Here is a 14867-nt window from a genome sequence, read left to right on the forward strand (position 1 = left end):
ACCTGTTATAAACCGGTGCACATGAATACGTGCTCTGATTGGTTACCAAAAGCGCAGTGACGCGCCATTGGTCGGTTGCGGGGGTGGGCGTGGTCTCCGGACGGGTCTCAAACTTTCAGGTTGACCGGAGCCGAGTGAAGTGTCCCGGCGACGGAGGGATGATATACTTGCTGACTGCTGCTGTCTGGACAACTTAAACCGCAGGTACGTTTTGCCTGAAGGCTAAAATATTCATATCTTTACATCGCTACACTTCACTGTGTACGCGGGCTACTCGTAAACACGTCGACGTGTGTAATTAAAGTGTAACGTTAGCTAGCTAATAACGCAGATAATGAACTTTCACGTTAGCCTGCATGTCACGTTATGCAGACGAACACAAAACTGTAAGTGTACGTCTAGTTTTAGTACATATATAACAGCTCTTCTCTTATCACTTGACCTGTTTATATATTATGGTATATTTGTAATGATGTTTACATTTCGCACTGATCAAATCAGCTTATGCGGTTCTGTCACCAATATACATGATGCCCCGTACCATGCAGATAAGATAGTCAGTGTGGTTTACTGTGCAGCACCTGACTGTCTGGTAGCTGACCAGAGACCGCTGTCCTGCTGCAGGCTACAAGTCAGCCAGTCCTTTGAAGAGCCTCCTCTTTCTTCCCTCATATATGTTTAGCTTTTTTCTGAATGGGCTCTTTCAGTCAGACTATATCAAAAACAAACTTCCACACGTCACGACCTATGACGCGAGGGAATTTGGTTTATTTTTTTCCCCTCCTGAGATAACAACAAGGCTTGATAACAGTGCCTGATCTGATTGAAGCCCCGGCTCTCTGTTGTGTCTGTTGGGAGTCTAAGAGCACAGCTGTATATCTTCCAGCTTCCTTGTTTTGCCTCCCGGCTTCCTGGTACGACGTTGGGATTAAGGGGATTCAGGGTGGCTGCCGTCTCTCTCTCTCTCTCTCTCTCTCTCTCTCTCTCTCTCTCTCTCTCTCTCTCTCTCTCTCTCTCTCTCTTCCTGAAATTAGCCAATTATAATTTAATGTTGTGGGTGATTACCTATAGATTTACATTTAAGGCATTTAGCTTTTATTTATGTTAAATATTTATGTTAAATATTTACTGATTATACAAATCTCGCATGTTGACATGAAGGTGTTGAAGCTAATCACTGCAACACAACGCCCAGTTAAACATGATCCCTCTGAACAAATCAGACTGATGATGTCAGTTATTGGGTGAGGCATTCCAGTTAGACATGAGAAAACAGTGACATGGTGGTTAAAAATATTCAAGCAATTAACTGAATGCTGGTAATCCTGTCTTGAACTTGGTTCTAGAGGAAATAACCTGAAACATAATTGGACACTAAATAACACCTTAAAACGATTAGTTATTCTACTGCACATGGTGAGCAGAATTAGTTATAGTCCACAGGTCTCGGGTAACCTTATCATTAGGCATCACTGTGCCAAAATATGTCATAACCACACAGAGGTACATCGCAATCATCCACAGTGAGATAATGCTGCAAGACGACATGTGGATAGCTGTTCAGGGGAGGTGATGACAGGAACAGGGGAACCACGAAAGGCAGTGCTCCAATTAAAACGAATCAATGCAAATAGAAATCGCATCTAACTAATGGCGATCATTTATCTGCCAACACCCTTTGTAATAGTTATAGTAACTAAGTACATACAGCATGAATCTTCCTCTTAGCTCACCTTCTCATAGTAACAATAGGGAACATCGTTTACCACTTACATGATGAATGCTGCAACCGCAAGTGCACTATAGAAGATAAGTGCATGCTGTGATTAAAAAACAACATGTTGTCAGTTGTTGACTTCAGCAGGATGAAACCGCTGCCCATTTAGGAAACACGCCCAAAGGTTTTATTAACAGAACAGTAAACAAAATGTCTTTCTGCTACGACATGAGAACCATCAAGAAGTAACAAATAGTTAACAAACTTAACAGCTACTCTAAGGCAGGTAGAGACGTTGGAGTTATCTCAGACTGTTAGTTACCTTTAGATTGGCCACATAGCCATTATGTTTCTTAAGGCAGGACTGCAACACAGCTACGGGTTTGTCGCTTCATGACAACCAACATTATGGTGTACGAGTCATGACCTACCAGTTTTAATAGGAACAGGAAAGTCAGTGTGATGTCAGCAGAGTGTGTCACATTTAAGTATTCAGAACTATGTTTTTCTTATGTGTATAATCACTTGAAACTAAGAATTGCTGTTCGCTTAGGATGAGCTAAAAACTGGGGCTGCAGTCGAATAGTCTTTTTTGCTTAGGAAGGATCCTAACTGAAGAAGTGACCCGGAAGTAAACAAGTGGCCGTCATGATGAGGGCTGTTCAAATTCTCTAAATGCAAAGGAAAGGAGCTCCAATGCTTCCTTTCAGAGCTCCTTTAGCATAGGATGCAACGGACCTTCCTATACGAAAGGAAAGAAGATTACGCCGACCCAAAATTCAATTCAATTTAAAGTGCTGCACACCAAAACAAACAATATGTTTAGTTGCATATTTAACAATTACTTTCCTGCAGACCTAGACATTGGAATTGTGTTGATAAATGTGTGTAGACAGTGATAATAATGTAATGGTGTATTTATTTTCAATCATGTTACAAATGTTACAACCTACAAACAACAAATGAAATGAAATGTAAACACAGCAAACAGGAAGGAGGAGCTGCTGAACTGAAGCCGGTCAGTGAACGAGCTGCTTATAAATCCAACAACATGTGGAGAAGTGGACGATGTACTTTTTGTAGTCTATTATTGTAGTTTCTCCACCGCAGACCCACTTCAATCACCGGTGCCGATCATCAGCTGTCAATCATCAGCAGCATTATAATGATGTAGCTTAGTGAAAGTCCGGTCGGATTCTCTGAGCACCGCAGTCGTTTTTTCCTAAATCCTGATGAGTTTCCTTCCAACTTCCCTTAAACCTGTGATGTTTTCCCCCGAGGTCAAGGAAAAAGCGTTAGAAATAGGAGTTAGGACCTCATTTTTTGACAATTCGACCGCAACCTGGGTCCTGTTCACTGAGTCTGCCATGTTCACTGCCATGTTTACCGCCATGTTTCTACGGGAACCCAGAACGCACATTTTTGCTAAAATTATATCCATTTCCATGATGGATAAGGCGCCAACCGGATGACTCAGTTTGCGAGTCTACCACATGAGGGTCAGCATCATGAGACATGAGACCTTTTGTACAAAGACCTCTCAGTCCTTCCAAAATGTCCCCCTCTTAAAAGCAATTTATGGACTAAAGTTTGGGAGGGTATTCCAAAGGCGTATCAATACTAAATAATCTTTAATTTGTTTCTTTTTCTCAGTTGCTTTGGCTCATTTCTAATGTCATAGATATGTGAGTAATATATGTGTGTCTGAATGGAGCATATTGTGATGTCTTAATGATGAAACAGTGTTTACAAGTTAAGGACTTGAGCCAAAGCAAATGAGAAAAATTGTACAGTAGTACCGGTAGAGTCAGCCCACATGAGGCCAGCGGGGGATCTGACAAAGCATCACAAGGAAGTGTTCGGTCTTTGGTCTTTGGTTGCAAATTTGAAGTTGGAGGACCTGGAGAAGGTGCAGCAGTGAACTGGTTGCTGGTTTTTGAAAATGCATTTCCCTTACCAACCCGGCCACGGACTCTAAGACTTAGCTATCAATGTGTTTTTGATTACCATTTGACCTGTGACCTGCTGTTGATTATGAAAGTAAGGGCTTGTTGGCTAGTTCCTCCTGCTGTGGGGTAAAACAATCAATAAACCTTGTTGTAGTCCCCCCCCCCCCCCTTTGTGGTTTAAGAGAGACAGTGGTTCAGGGCATTTAGACCGTCTCCAGCCTGTCTGTCTGGCGACACAAAGCATATGTGCCTCAGCTGAGGCTTTGACCATCGGCTTAGTCAGATGACCTTATTAATTCAAACTATCCCTAAGTCACTTGACAGGATGCTCGTAAACAAAGTGCTAAGCAGCAACTTCATACCAGTGTTCACAGTCATGCACAGAACGCTTTGGGTTCACACAGCACTTTCCATCGGTTGTGTTGAGGAGCTTTGTAAAGCTGAAACAATTGATCAATTCATCGATAAGTCAATCGTCAGAAAACAAATCTGCAACTATTCTAATAATTGGTTAATTGTTAATCAATGAAGTCTTTTTATAAATCACAGGTCCTCAATGTTTTTCAGGCCAAGGACCCTTAGCTGGCAGTGACACGGTGGAGGGACAATTTTGTTGCTTTTTAAACCGGGCCAATAATAATGTGGAGTGCAGCCTAGTTCCACATATAAAAGTACTTTGTAATGATATATGTATACAAAAGTCATTAAAATATTATTGTATACAAATTCTTATATTTATAGAACTATAGTATAATTTAATTCTATATTGGCATTTCTACAACACAACAACATAACATTTAACAAATTAGATTAGATTTATATTTAATTATTCTAGGTTTTTTCATGGTAATGTGTATTTTTGGAATATAAAATAGTTTGGGATCAAATCATTTTGGGGACCCCCTGCGGTAACTCTGCAGACCCCCTAGGGGTCGCGGACCCTCTGTTGAATATCTCTGGACTAAATGGTTGGTCGATTAATCGAGAAATATTCTGTAAATTGATCAGTAATTCAAACAAGCTTTGACTACATTCGGCATTTGAGGTCAGACGTTGCCTCGTTGTAGACCCGGGTCCTCGTCAGCCCACACAACTGTTGCACTTTTCCGGAAAATCTGACACAATTTGAATGAGAAATGTATTCCAAAACACTCCCAAAACGCAGACAGCCGACACCCCTTCTGCTTGTCCTGTGAGGAATATGAAAAGGAACGGATTCTTGGCAGTCTGCGGCCTCCTTGGAAAGCAGTCTCCATCGTGGCAAAGGCTCTTTCATGCCAAGTGTGTGCGTGTGCATATCTATTTGTGTTGCTGATCGTGTCTATGTGACGCACTCGGTGCATCCTGTGCTCGTAGCGATTGGATTACTTTACACCCAGTGAATGTTTACAGTCATATATCATATGATGTGTTGCCTTATTATGCCAACAGCAGCTTAATAAGGTCTGCTGTGTGGTGAGGATGGCAAGCCACAAGAATCCTCACATTTGTCCGTGCTCTTTTTCTTTTTCCCTGGGCATGTCCGGAAACAGTGTTCGCTTTTCCACTCACGTCAGTTGCATAATGTCCACAATATTTAGTCAGAGAATGTCTCATATGTTGCCCTGTGCCTTGCGGTGGGTTTACTGAGGCAAAGAGGGGGCTACGGTTTGCATAAGATGTGCAACATGTTGCCTAAATATCAGGAGAATCTGCATTTTGAAAAGGCACACAAGCAGTTGCCTCTAAAGCAGAGACCGTGTCAGTCATTCCTTGAAAAGTATTTCAAAGTAAGATTTTGAAGGCTAAACGGGAAAACACATTATTTGAAACAAACAGACATTCACAGCTTTTTTCCCCAAGTTTTCTTCTCAAAAACTGACAAGGAGTTACAAGCCATAGTCAGAACCGTAGTAGATGACTACATAGCTGGTACTTCTAGTACTTCTGAGTAAGAGTGTGAGTGAAAGCATAAATTGGTCATACTGAGCGCTCCCCTCTCCGGTTATCCACGGCCTTCTGTCTGAGGCCGCAGCTGTATCTATGGTAACAATGCCGTCTTTGTTTGGAGCTGTTTTTATCCACGATAAGAATGGATTTGGAAGTATTTCATGCGTAAATAATGAGTCTGTTCACTATTCCAAAACACTGATAGACATCTCCGCAGTAAAGGGTCATGCACAGGCTGTACTGTAAGTGCAAAGGTCAAAAAAAGTAGAAATTTATAAAACTTACAGTAGAAAAGCTACTGTTTTTTTGGTTCCTCTGCGATCCGGTAGCCTGTAAGCCAGTGGGAGTTGCATGTGCACTGCATTGCATGCATCTTTTGCATATTGTATAGGCGCTCATGTGTGACCGCGCTGTAGGATGGAGAGCACAGTATGTGTCTGTTTGCATAGTGCATTTGTTTCACCAAAGTGTTAGTTTAAAACTCCACAACTGTGTTGCCTAATCCGACCTAAATGCCACTTCCCCCGACCTCTAAATGGCCAATTAACCCAGTTCCCATCCTTCTAGACCCCACAGAAGGGACCACACACAAACACACAAACTTTTTCGGGAAACCCCTTTGTATCGCCACCTCTTCCTATCTCTCTTCCTCTTGCCTGATAGATTTAGCACACTATCCCCCAGTGGCATACATCGTCACCCTGCCCATTCACACCTGCTATTGGAAGTTGGATTTAACCCGGCTCCTCCAACCGCCACATTGCTTTTAGTTTTCTACGACATATGCATCTGTTCACTCAAGTTTTGGGGCATTTTTGCACACGATGTTTGCAGGCCCTGAGGAGGAAATCATTTCTTGTCAGTCAGGCCAGGCAGGTTTACAGACACGCACCGGGCACGCGCACACACACACACACACACACACACACACACACGCACCGGTCCAAGAGGACTTCCTCATATTGTCCAGCATGTTGATGCAGGAAATCACTTTGATTATAAACGTTTAAGGGATATCTTTGCAACTTTTGAATCTAAGTCGATTATTCTTAGTCGAATAAGATTTCTTGTATTGATTAGTCCTTTTTTAATGCGTTTCATGCTGAATGACTTATATTCAAGATACAAATGAGCACATCTCTGGTAAACACAGTCAGAGTCAAACAAAGTCAAAGTGGTGCTTTTGTGTGATTTTATTTATTTATTTTCCTCAAAGCATTATAATCTAAGATGGGGTGTTTTTACTGATTAATAGCTCAAATGTAAACTCTAAGCTCTCCTTAATCAATCCACGGGTAGAAGAGGACAGCAGCCATTCAGCTACTTCTTTCTCCCCACATTTGCACGGTGTCATATTTGCATTTCTCCTTGAGAAAGGAAAAGAAAAAGAGGAATTTCATTGCAAAGCACACAGTGTTCTTCTACACATGAATTCCCCTACAAGGAAATTCAAGGGCTGTCACCCTGTACTTTTCTTTCAGGTAATGCACTCTGCAGGTGCTTTCCTCGCTCTTCCACTTTGTCCAGTGCTTTGTAAGAAAAGATGAAGCCCATCAGTGTCAAGAAGACACACCAGCTCCTAGCTTTGGGGATTTCCAATCAAGCGATTCAACCCCACCCCGACTGCAGCACCACCTCTCTCTTGCTCTTGTGCATGAACGTACTTCCACACGCCGCCGTCAGGTCCTTCCTGTTTTCGGAGATTTCTGCAGCGTGCCGGAACGGAAATGAGCGCTCCTGTTTTCTATTCTGTCACATTGTTTGAGACCTCAGCTGACCACTGCGATGCGACGGCGGCACACACAGACAGATGTGCATCGTAGCCGAAACTCACATCAGGAACTGATTCAGATTAACTGTACATTTTCAAAAGTCATAGGGGAAGTTTGTTTCACTGGTATGTGTGGCCATGTCCGCGGGCTGAGGTGCACTGTGGGAAATGCGGCAAAGTGAACACTTGTCAAATGATTGGTGGGCATTTTCACATCTGCTCATTTCATATTAACTAGTGTTTGCTTCAGAGTGCAGCTGCAACATAAAGCGCTTCGTGTTAGTACAATAAATCGCATTGCTCTCACCTCAGTGTCCACATATAGTTTGTTTAACCTGGTTTTGTTTGTTAAAACTCAAGCTCACTCTCTAATCCCTGTGTCATTTGTTGAAGGAGTTGTTTATTTAAGAAAATTCTTTGTGTGTATGAAATACCCAGAAAAGTGGAGTTGGTGCAAAAGTCCAACTCAATTAAGTCTATTTATTCGAAAAGCTATGATGGTGCTTTTTGTGTTCGAAGAGGCTTGTTTTTGTTAAGAACTGTTTCTGCAGACTGTGGGTTTTTCTAAGCTAGTTATTTGGAAAGGTTGTGAATGAAGTGGTGCAACTATTTTTAAGCTTTCCTTAACTCTGACTCCCTCGGTCACTCTGGCTTAGTCTCTTTCAGCAGTTCTGTCTGTCTGTCTAAATATAGTTTGTCTGCCCACTCATTCTCACACAGAGGAAATGCTGTGTGTGTGCGTGTGTCACCTCCTACACAGCCATAAGAGTTTCCCTTTTTGAAGGTAAAAAAAACTAAGTATAACATCTGTACATCTGCACATCTGTGGGGGCGATAGGCCGTGAGTTTGAAAAATGTAAAAATGAAAAATGGATGTCTTTGTCTGTCAAAGAAACAATCTTTTGAGACATTATGTGCATCACAGACTCAGTGAGAGGAGGGACAGAAGAACGAAAACACAACAGGCAACCGGAAACTTGTGGTCAAACAGGCGACATTCAGCTGCTGAGGCAGCGCTGTTAACTCGCCGTTTTTGAAAGCGCTGCTTTTCTTCGAAGGATCAAGGTTAATCCATCACACAAAATCCTCTCATTGTACACACATGTGGCCTGTGGAATGACCCCCGGTGGTGTGTGTGTGTGTGCGTGTGTGTGTGTGTGTGTGTGAGAGGGAGTGAGAGAGAGAGAAAAAAAGAAATAGGAATGAATCAACATGAAGGAGAGCAAAATGTTGCGAGTCAAAAGTCCAAAAATAGAAACAAATCCAATGCATTCAGCCTTGAGCCAACAAACTCAAACAGGTTATGACTCTTTGACACGCTCTGACACCTGCACATACACCCCCCCACCCTCCTTCTTCCTCGCACCTCCCCCTTCAGCTCCGTCTTGCCTGTGACTTGCTCTCTCTCTCACTCTCTCGCTTCTTGTCACACATTTGTTAGTTTCAGTACAGAGAGCACGGTGTGTGGATGAAAAAGACCTGCAGGACAGTTTAGATACAGGACACGGTAAGTTTACAGAGTATTATCTTTCCTTTACACCTGCTTTGCTTTGACTGCTCTGCAATGGACATAGTTTTGCAACAGAAATCTGTTTTGACACTTCGATTTAATGTTTTCGACAGCTGAGAAGTTAACGCGTTCCGTGAAGAGAAAGCATTTTGTTTCTGTGACTGAGGCTTCTTGATAAACAATGATAAACATCTGCTATGTATTTTACACAACGATTATGATCGGCTGTGTGTGACGAAGCTGTCACATAAGGATTATTCATGCTCGGTATGTTTAGAGCAGAGTGGTAGAGTTTTACAAGAAGTATGAAAGTCTCATCCACCACTCGGCATTTACAAGAATCACTCTGTTTATGTGTAAATGCTGCAGGAAATACAGTTCCTTGTGGCAATCAGCGCTTAGCGCTAGCGCTTGTTGTGTTGTGGATACATTAATTTCATCAAAGGATTGGGAACTAAATCAGGTTGATTTTCTATCTGGCCACGTTTCACTATGCATTTAGTGTTGCGGGGGTTTGAGCGGTGACTCATGAACTTGTGTGGGACCTGAGATAAACTAAGTGGCTTGAGCACTGAAGTAGGTGGAAGTTATTTATAGGATGTCACCTGTTAACTATCAGTAGGTGTGTATTCCTGTGGGTAAACATTCAAAGGTTCTGTCTTTAATGTAAAGATGTAGCGGAGCACCACCCGAGCAGGGTGATGTCTCTCCGTGTGTGTGGTTATATGAGCTTCTCGTGGCTTCAAGGCGCCACTCTGAGCTGCTCTCCTACGTGGTTGTCAAGTAAGCGTAGCGCCCGTCCCGTGGTTTCACCCCATAAACACTGGTAAATCTGTTAGCACTGTTGGCACTGTTGCTGTTATTTGTACCATTAAAGCTTTTAGCTGCGACCCGCAGCCGTGTGGAAGGAATTTTGTATTGACCACCTTCAAATACTAAACTTTGGATTTTACCCTTCAGCACTGTTTCACACACAAATATAAAAAGAGACACATAGAGAGACTTAGAGATTATAGCTTCATTATATGAATCTGTGTACTTTTACAGTCTGTCGTCAACAAGCAGACAAAAAGAGGAAACAGTCATCACTTACCCCCATTTACTGTCAGCCGCCATTTGTCAGGCAGGCTGTTCGCCCATCAGTGTTTGACCTCGGACATGACCGGACATGACACTTCCTATCTGTGTCTTCTTGCTGCTTACAGTTGATAGACCCACAATGCATGTGAGACATGACCAGCCAGGCCCCTTGGGATAACTCAAGCAGTATGCGCAGCATGGAGGCACCAGGTATACACACACGCACACACACACACACACACACACACGCACACACACACACACGCACACACTCTACGTAATGATGCAGATTTGTGTGACATTTTTTGATGTTGACAGTATTTTCTCATTTGTAAAGTGATTAAAAGATATTGACAATAGCTCTGTAAAAACCTTTAGCTCTTATATGTCAAATAAAACATGCATTATTATTTTTTGAGGGCTGGTTTCTGTTTCAAACAATTATTATACTGTACTTCTTATGCAAAACCTTTTTTTTATATTCAGACACTAAAACCTTTTGACTATTTTTAGCCGGCTGCTCCCCAACAGTTCCAGAGTCAGAACTCTACCGCAGCATCCAGGCTGTGCTGTCCCGGGAAACGGGCAACCAGCAGCCCACGGACTGTTTCAACAAAGGTACACTACATCTACTACAGTACACTGTTTTGTTTTTTTGTTTTTTTTTACAGCTGATGTGGTTTTATCTGTCTCTGCCCTCAAACCACACCACCTGATTTTATCACTGGGTCTTTATGGTGAAAATGTTTCAGAAAGTGGCAACAGCAAATCATGTAAAGAACACATTCCCAGTGGCTCTGTATATCCGGACATGTGGACTGGACTTGAAAAAACTGACACTTCTTTTGTTTCTGTGGGGGTTTTTTTCTCCAATTGCTCCCCGTAACCACCATGCATAGATATGTTGTGAAGCCAGCCCGCTCGTGTTTATCTCACTGTGGTACATTTAGGCGTGTCATCAGTGTGAGGGCTCTGTTGTTTGTCCTATAGACACATTTTGGAACAGCGCTGTAATGAAGAAAGGCGTGGCACATTTAGCAAGTTTGTGTTAGTCCTGTGGAAATCTTGCATCTGTTAATGGCTTGTGTGTTTATCTGTGTGTGTGCAGGCATGCTGAGATGGACGCTTCATAAGAAGGTTCAAAACAGTCCTGCAAACAGCGTATCTCTGGTGTGGCTGCTGATAAAAGAGCTGGAAAAGGTATTTGATCTCAGTAGTGTTTCTTTTTTGTTTTTTTTTACCCAACACTCGCCCAGGCTGTTCAAAAAATGTGGCTGGCTTATTCTTTTTAAGTAATTAAACTAGTTATTTGATCTATGAAACATGAACAATCGGTTGCGCTTTTTTTTTTTAAGAAACAAATATTTGCATGATCGACGAATTGTTGAATCGTTTCAGCTGAATGTGCAGTTCTCGGCCCGTCGTCGGCAGAGGAATAAGAGTGTAGACCTGAATGTGTGTGATTTTTTCCCCGCAGGCTGAGAGATGGGACTCTCGCAAATGCATCATCCCTCTGCTCCACACACTGATGTATGCCATCATTCAGGTACAGCTGCCTCAGACTTGATTGTTCACACTTTTCTGCATTATTTATTGAAGAAGGAATTTTCGCCTAATCAGTTTCCAGATCTGTAAACTGAAAAGATAATTTATATCTGATTATCACTATTGATCAGCACTTTTACAGCAGAAAGTACCTAACAGGAGGAGGAGTGTTCAAATCCTGGAACAGATGTCAACAAGGAAGTGGGGTTTTCACAATACTACAATTTCCTAGACTAGACTAGAAAGTCCTGTTTATTTCCTGTGTTTCTGGTGACTTGGAACCATATTTTCATAGCTGATCAAATTGATGGTAGAACAGGCTGCTACTGGTTCTCTCTCATTGCTGGTTGCCTTTTCTCAGCTTCAATCTGGGACTTTAAGGAGTTTGGCTGCAGGATCATTTGCGTTTATTCGCATCGCCCGGGTTGGACACGCCAGGGTGGAGGCTTAAATCTGTTTAGACAACGTCAATGATTTGAGTGCAATAAACAGATAAAAATGATGCCGAAGTAGCGAAAGAATGACAACGATGGCTAGGCTATGCTAACACTGTAGCTAACACTTAAAGTAACGACATCTCGGCAGCGACTAGGGATGGGTAAAAATATAGATTCAGCAATGCATTGCGATTCTTTTCCCCGCAATTCAATATCGATTCAGCAATCTTCTAAATCGATTCAAGCCCCTGGCCAGTGGGGGCGCTGTGACCGACACCCTCGTGTGATTCGCGCTGTACGGACGGGGGCCGCACTAGACCAAACCATTACAATATGGCGACCGGAGTGAGTACAGCGTTCACACCGGCCGCGGAAGCGCCGCGAATAGGCACGGCCGTCCCGTGCCGTGAAGCGATCGTTTCGGCGTCTGCTCTATTTTTTGCGCGTGCTGCGAGCGAACGCGTCAGTTCTGGCAGTAAATCACACAAAGAAACACGGGTCAATCCGGCCAATTTTCAAAATAAAAGCAATTTTCAAAATAAAATACCGCGATTGACAAATGCGATCATATTTGTGTATCTCAACTCGCACTGGGAAACGGGAAGAGACAATACATTTAATAAATGTGAAGAGTAGATAAACAAATATGTGCATTTCAACGGTATATCTGCACTACTACTGTCTACTACCATAGCTTCCGCGGCCGGTGTGAACCCGTTACATGCACTGTAGTTCAGTGTTTAAGCAGCGTCCTGTTTTATCATGCTATGAGTTACACCACGGCTGTTCATAAGGCATGAAACTAAATAAATTATTTGAAAAAATGATCTGGTACTCTTACTTGTGTATTTCTACTTGATACTGAATCGATATCGAAGCATTTCAATCAATATCGAATCGAAGCGATATTGAATCGAATCGTGACACAACGAATCGAAATCGAATCGGATCGTGAGATTCTAAACAATACCCAGCCCTAGCAGCGACCTTGGTTGTGCCACACACAGTCTCTGGTTTATACTCATAGTTTGGTTCGGTCTCTGTATGAAATGTAAGATACTATCGTCGAGCTCTGGGAGACACCAAACGTAACACTAATTTGGTGTCATCTTGTCAGGCAACTTCTTCTAGCCTGACAGACAGCACTGCATTTTTGGTATTGATTATTATCTGAATATGATTACCCTACAAGGAAGTGAACATCTGAAAAGATGACGTGGTTTCCTCATAGAGTTTTCGTTACTGGCAATGGTTGTAACGTGTGTGTATGTGTGTATTTTTGTTGATATTCCAGACAGCCTACATTCCAGATGAGCTGTACAAGCGGGTTTATGACTTTTGTAAGAGACTCCTGACCTACCCTCACCCCTACTGCACCGTAGGCCTCAGCTACACGAGACGGATCAAAACCGAACGCTTCATTCCAGGTATCATTCAGTTCCTCAGCTTCACACTTCAGTTTAATAACAAGTGGCGATTGGTACTTTCCGTTAGGGCTTCAGAACAACGTGCTTGGGAAGCTCCAGCTGCCAAATTCGCTGTCATCTTGTCAGGCAACTTCTTCTAGCCTGTAATTGTTTGACACTTTAAATGCTATTCTACTAAATGTGCAGTAATAGCTCTGATTATCACTCTGTAGCCTTTTCATCTGCCTCTTATTATCACGATGACAGTGATTTGTTCATAAGCATTTTATCATTATGCTGTGATTATATTCACAACAGTCACTTCCCATGATGACCAAACAGGTCAATGAAAACAATGAATTTTCTATTACCATACTCCAAGAAGGGGGCAGAAAAGGCAGACCACGCATGCTTTGGTAGAAAGATTTATAAAAGAATCATAAAAGAAGGCAGCAAATGCAGCCAAACGAAGAAATAAATCAGAAAGATAGTGGATGCCAGAGATGCGTTTTTTAAGTGTGTTGTCTTTTAAGTGACTATCTATCAAAGAGTGAGTTAAAACAATGGTGACTGATCACATGACCCGCTAATGAAAGCGCTTGTACATTCTGCGCAAAATTAGTGAGGCTTTTTACGTCAGTCAGCAGCGGTTGGTCTGCACAGGTGGAGCTACTCACGGAAGTATGATTTCATTATAATCGGAAATCTGTAACTTCCAACTGCTGAGTCAGGCTCCTTCTAAAACGACGGACCTTCTTTCAGTGTGGAGCATTTGAAGGCATCACACAGATGAGAGACAGTCGACACTGTTGGGTGAGGGAGATGAGGTTTCGAGGCTCATCTGCAGTTCCATCTACCGCCAAAGAGGCCGCTAGAAGCAACGTATCTCAATTCTTACGGACTGCTGCTTTAAAATAACTGACAGTTACACAGTTATACAGCAGACTTTAGCAGCTCGTAAGAGCAAGTGAGCAGCTTTTTCCCTTAACATGTCAGGAGACTATAGGAAGTAAAGGGCCATCACGCCAAGAAGCCAGTTTATCCATATGAGGATTTGCAACCACATACTGCCATTGAATGCCTCTTCGATCCACAGGTCTGATGTACCAGAGGATGGTCACAGCAGAGCAGAGGCTAAAGAATGAGCTCTATCCCTTTCAGGAGAGGTGAGTCAGTAATAAAACTGGATCACACGTCTGAGGGTACTACAATAGCAACTTCGGGAAGATTTACCCAAACTTGTTTTATTCTATACTGCTGCATATAGTCAAACTTTCTTCCCTCTCCATCGCTGCAGGGTCTTCGTTCTGGCCGACCCAGAAATCTTCTCTGGTTCTTTGGGACAAGTCCTGTTGGGAGATATTGAAACGTCCGTCTCGGCTTCAGATGGATCTCCAAGTCCTCTAGATCACATGTGCAGTGTTGTCCAACACTCCATACAGGCGGCTTTAGGAGCAGAACAGTGCCACGGCCCCAAACTGGCTCGAGCCCTGAAGGTCAGTGGAACTGCAACACTGAGGTCA

General features: G+C 42.7%; 1 protein-coding gene across 4 annotated transcripts in view; it reads left to right on the plus strand.

The window, feature by feature from the left end:
* Window positions 1-118: 118 nt before the first annotated feature.
* pik3r6 (phosphoinositide-3-kinase regulatory subunit 6) overlaps window positions 119-14867 on the plus strand; it is a 75249-nt gene continuing 60500 nt past the window's right edge. For 3 of the 4 annotated variants that reach the window (XM_084002788.1, XM_084002787.1, XM_084002790.1), the window contains exons 1-8: window positions 8802-8873; window positions 10082-10166; window positions 10470-10574; window positions 11065-11156; window positions 11434-11502; window positions 13233-13365; window positions 14441-14510; window positions 14642-14840. In XM_084002788.1, coding sequence (XP_083858914.1) covers window positions 10109-10166; window positions 10470-10574; window positions 11065-11156; window positions 11434-11502; window positions 13233-13365; window positions 14441-14510; window positions 14642-14840 — 726 coding nt within the window. In that variant the 5' untranslated portion in view covers window positions 8802-8873; window positions 10082-10108. Of the gene's footprint in view, window positions 205-8801; window positions 8874-10081; window positions 10167-10469; window positions 10575-11064; window positions 11157-11433; window positions 11503-13232; window positions 13366-14440; window positions 14511-14641; window positions 14841-14867 lie in introns of those variants that run through there. The other variant, XM_084002789.1, reaches the window with a different exon arrangement.

The sequence above is a fragment of the Eutrigla gurnardus genome (genome assembly GCF_963514095.1).
Source record: "Eutrigla gurnardus genome assembly, chromosome: 3".
Classification (NCBI taxonomy): domain Eukaryota; kingdom Metazoa; phylum Chordata; class Actinopteri; order Perciformes; family Triglidae; genus Eutrigla; species Eutrigla gurnardus.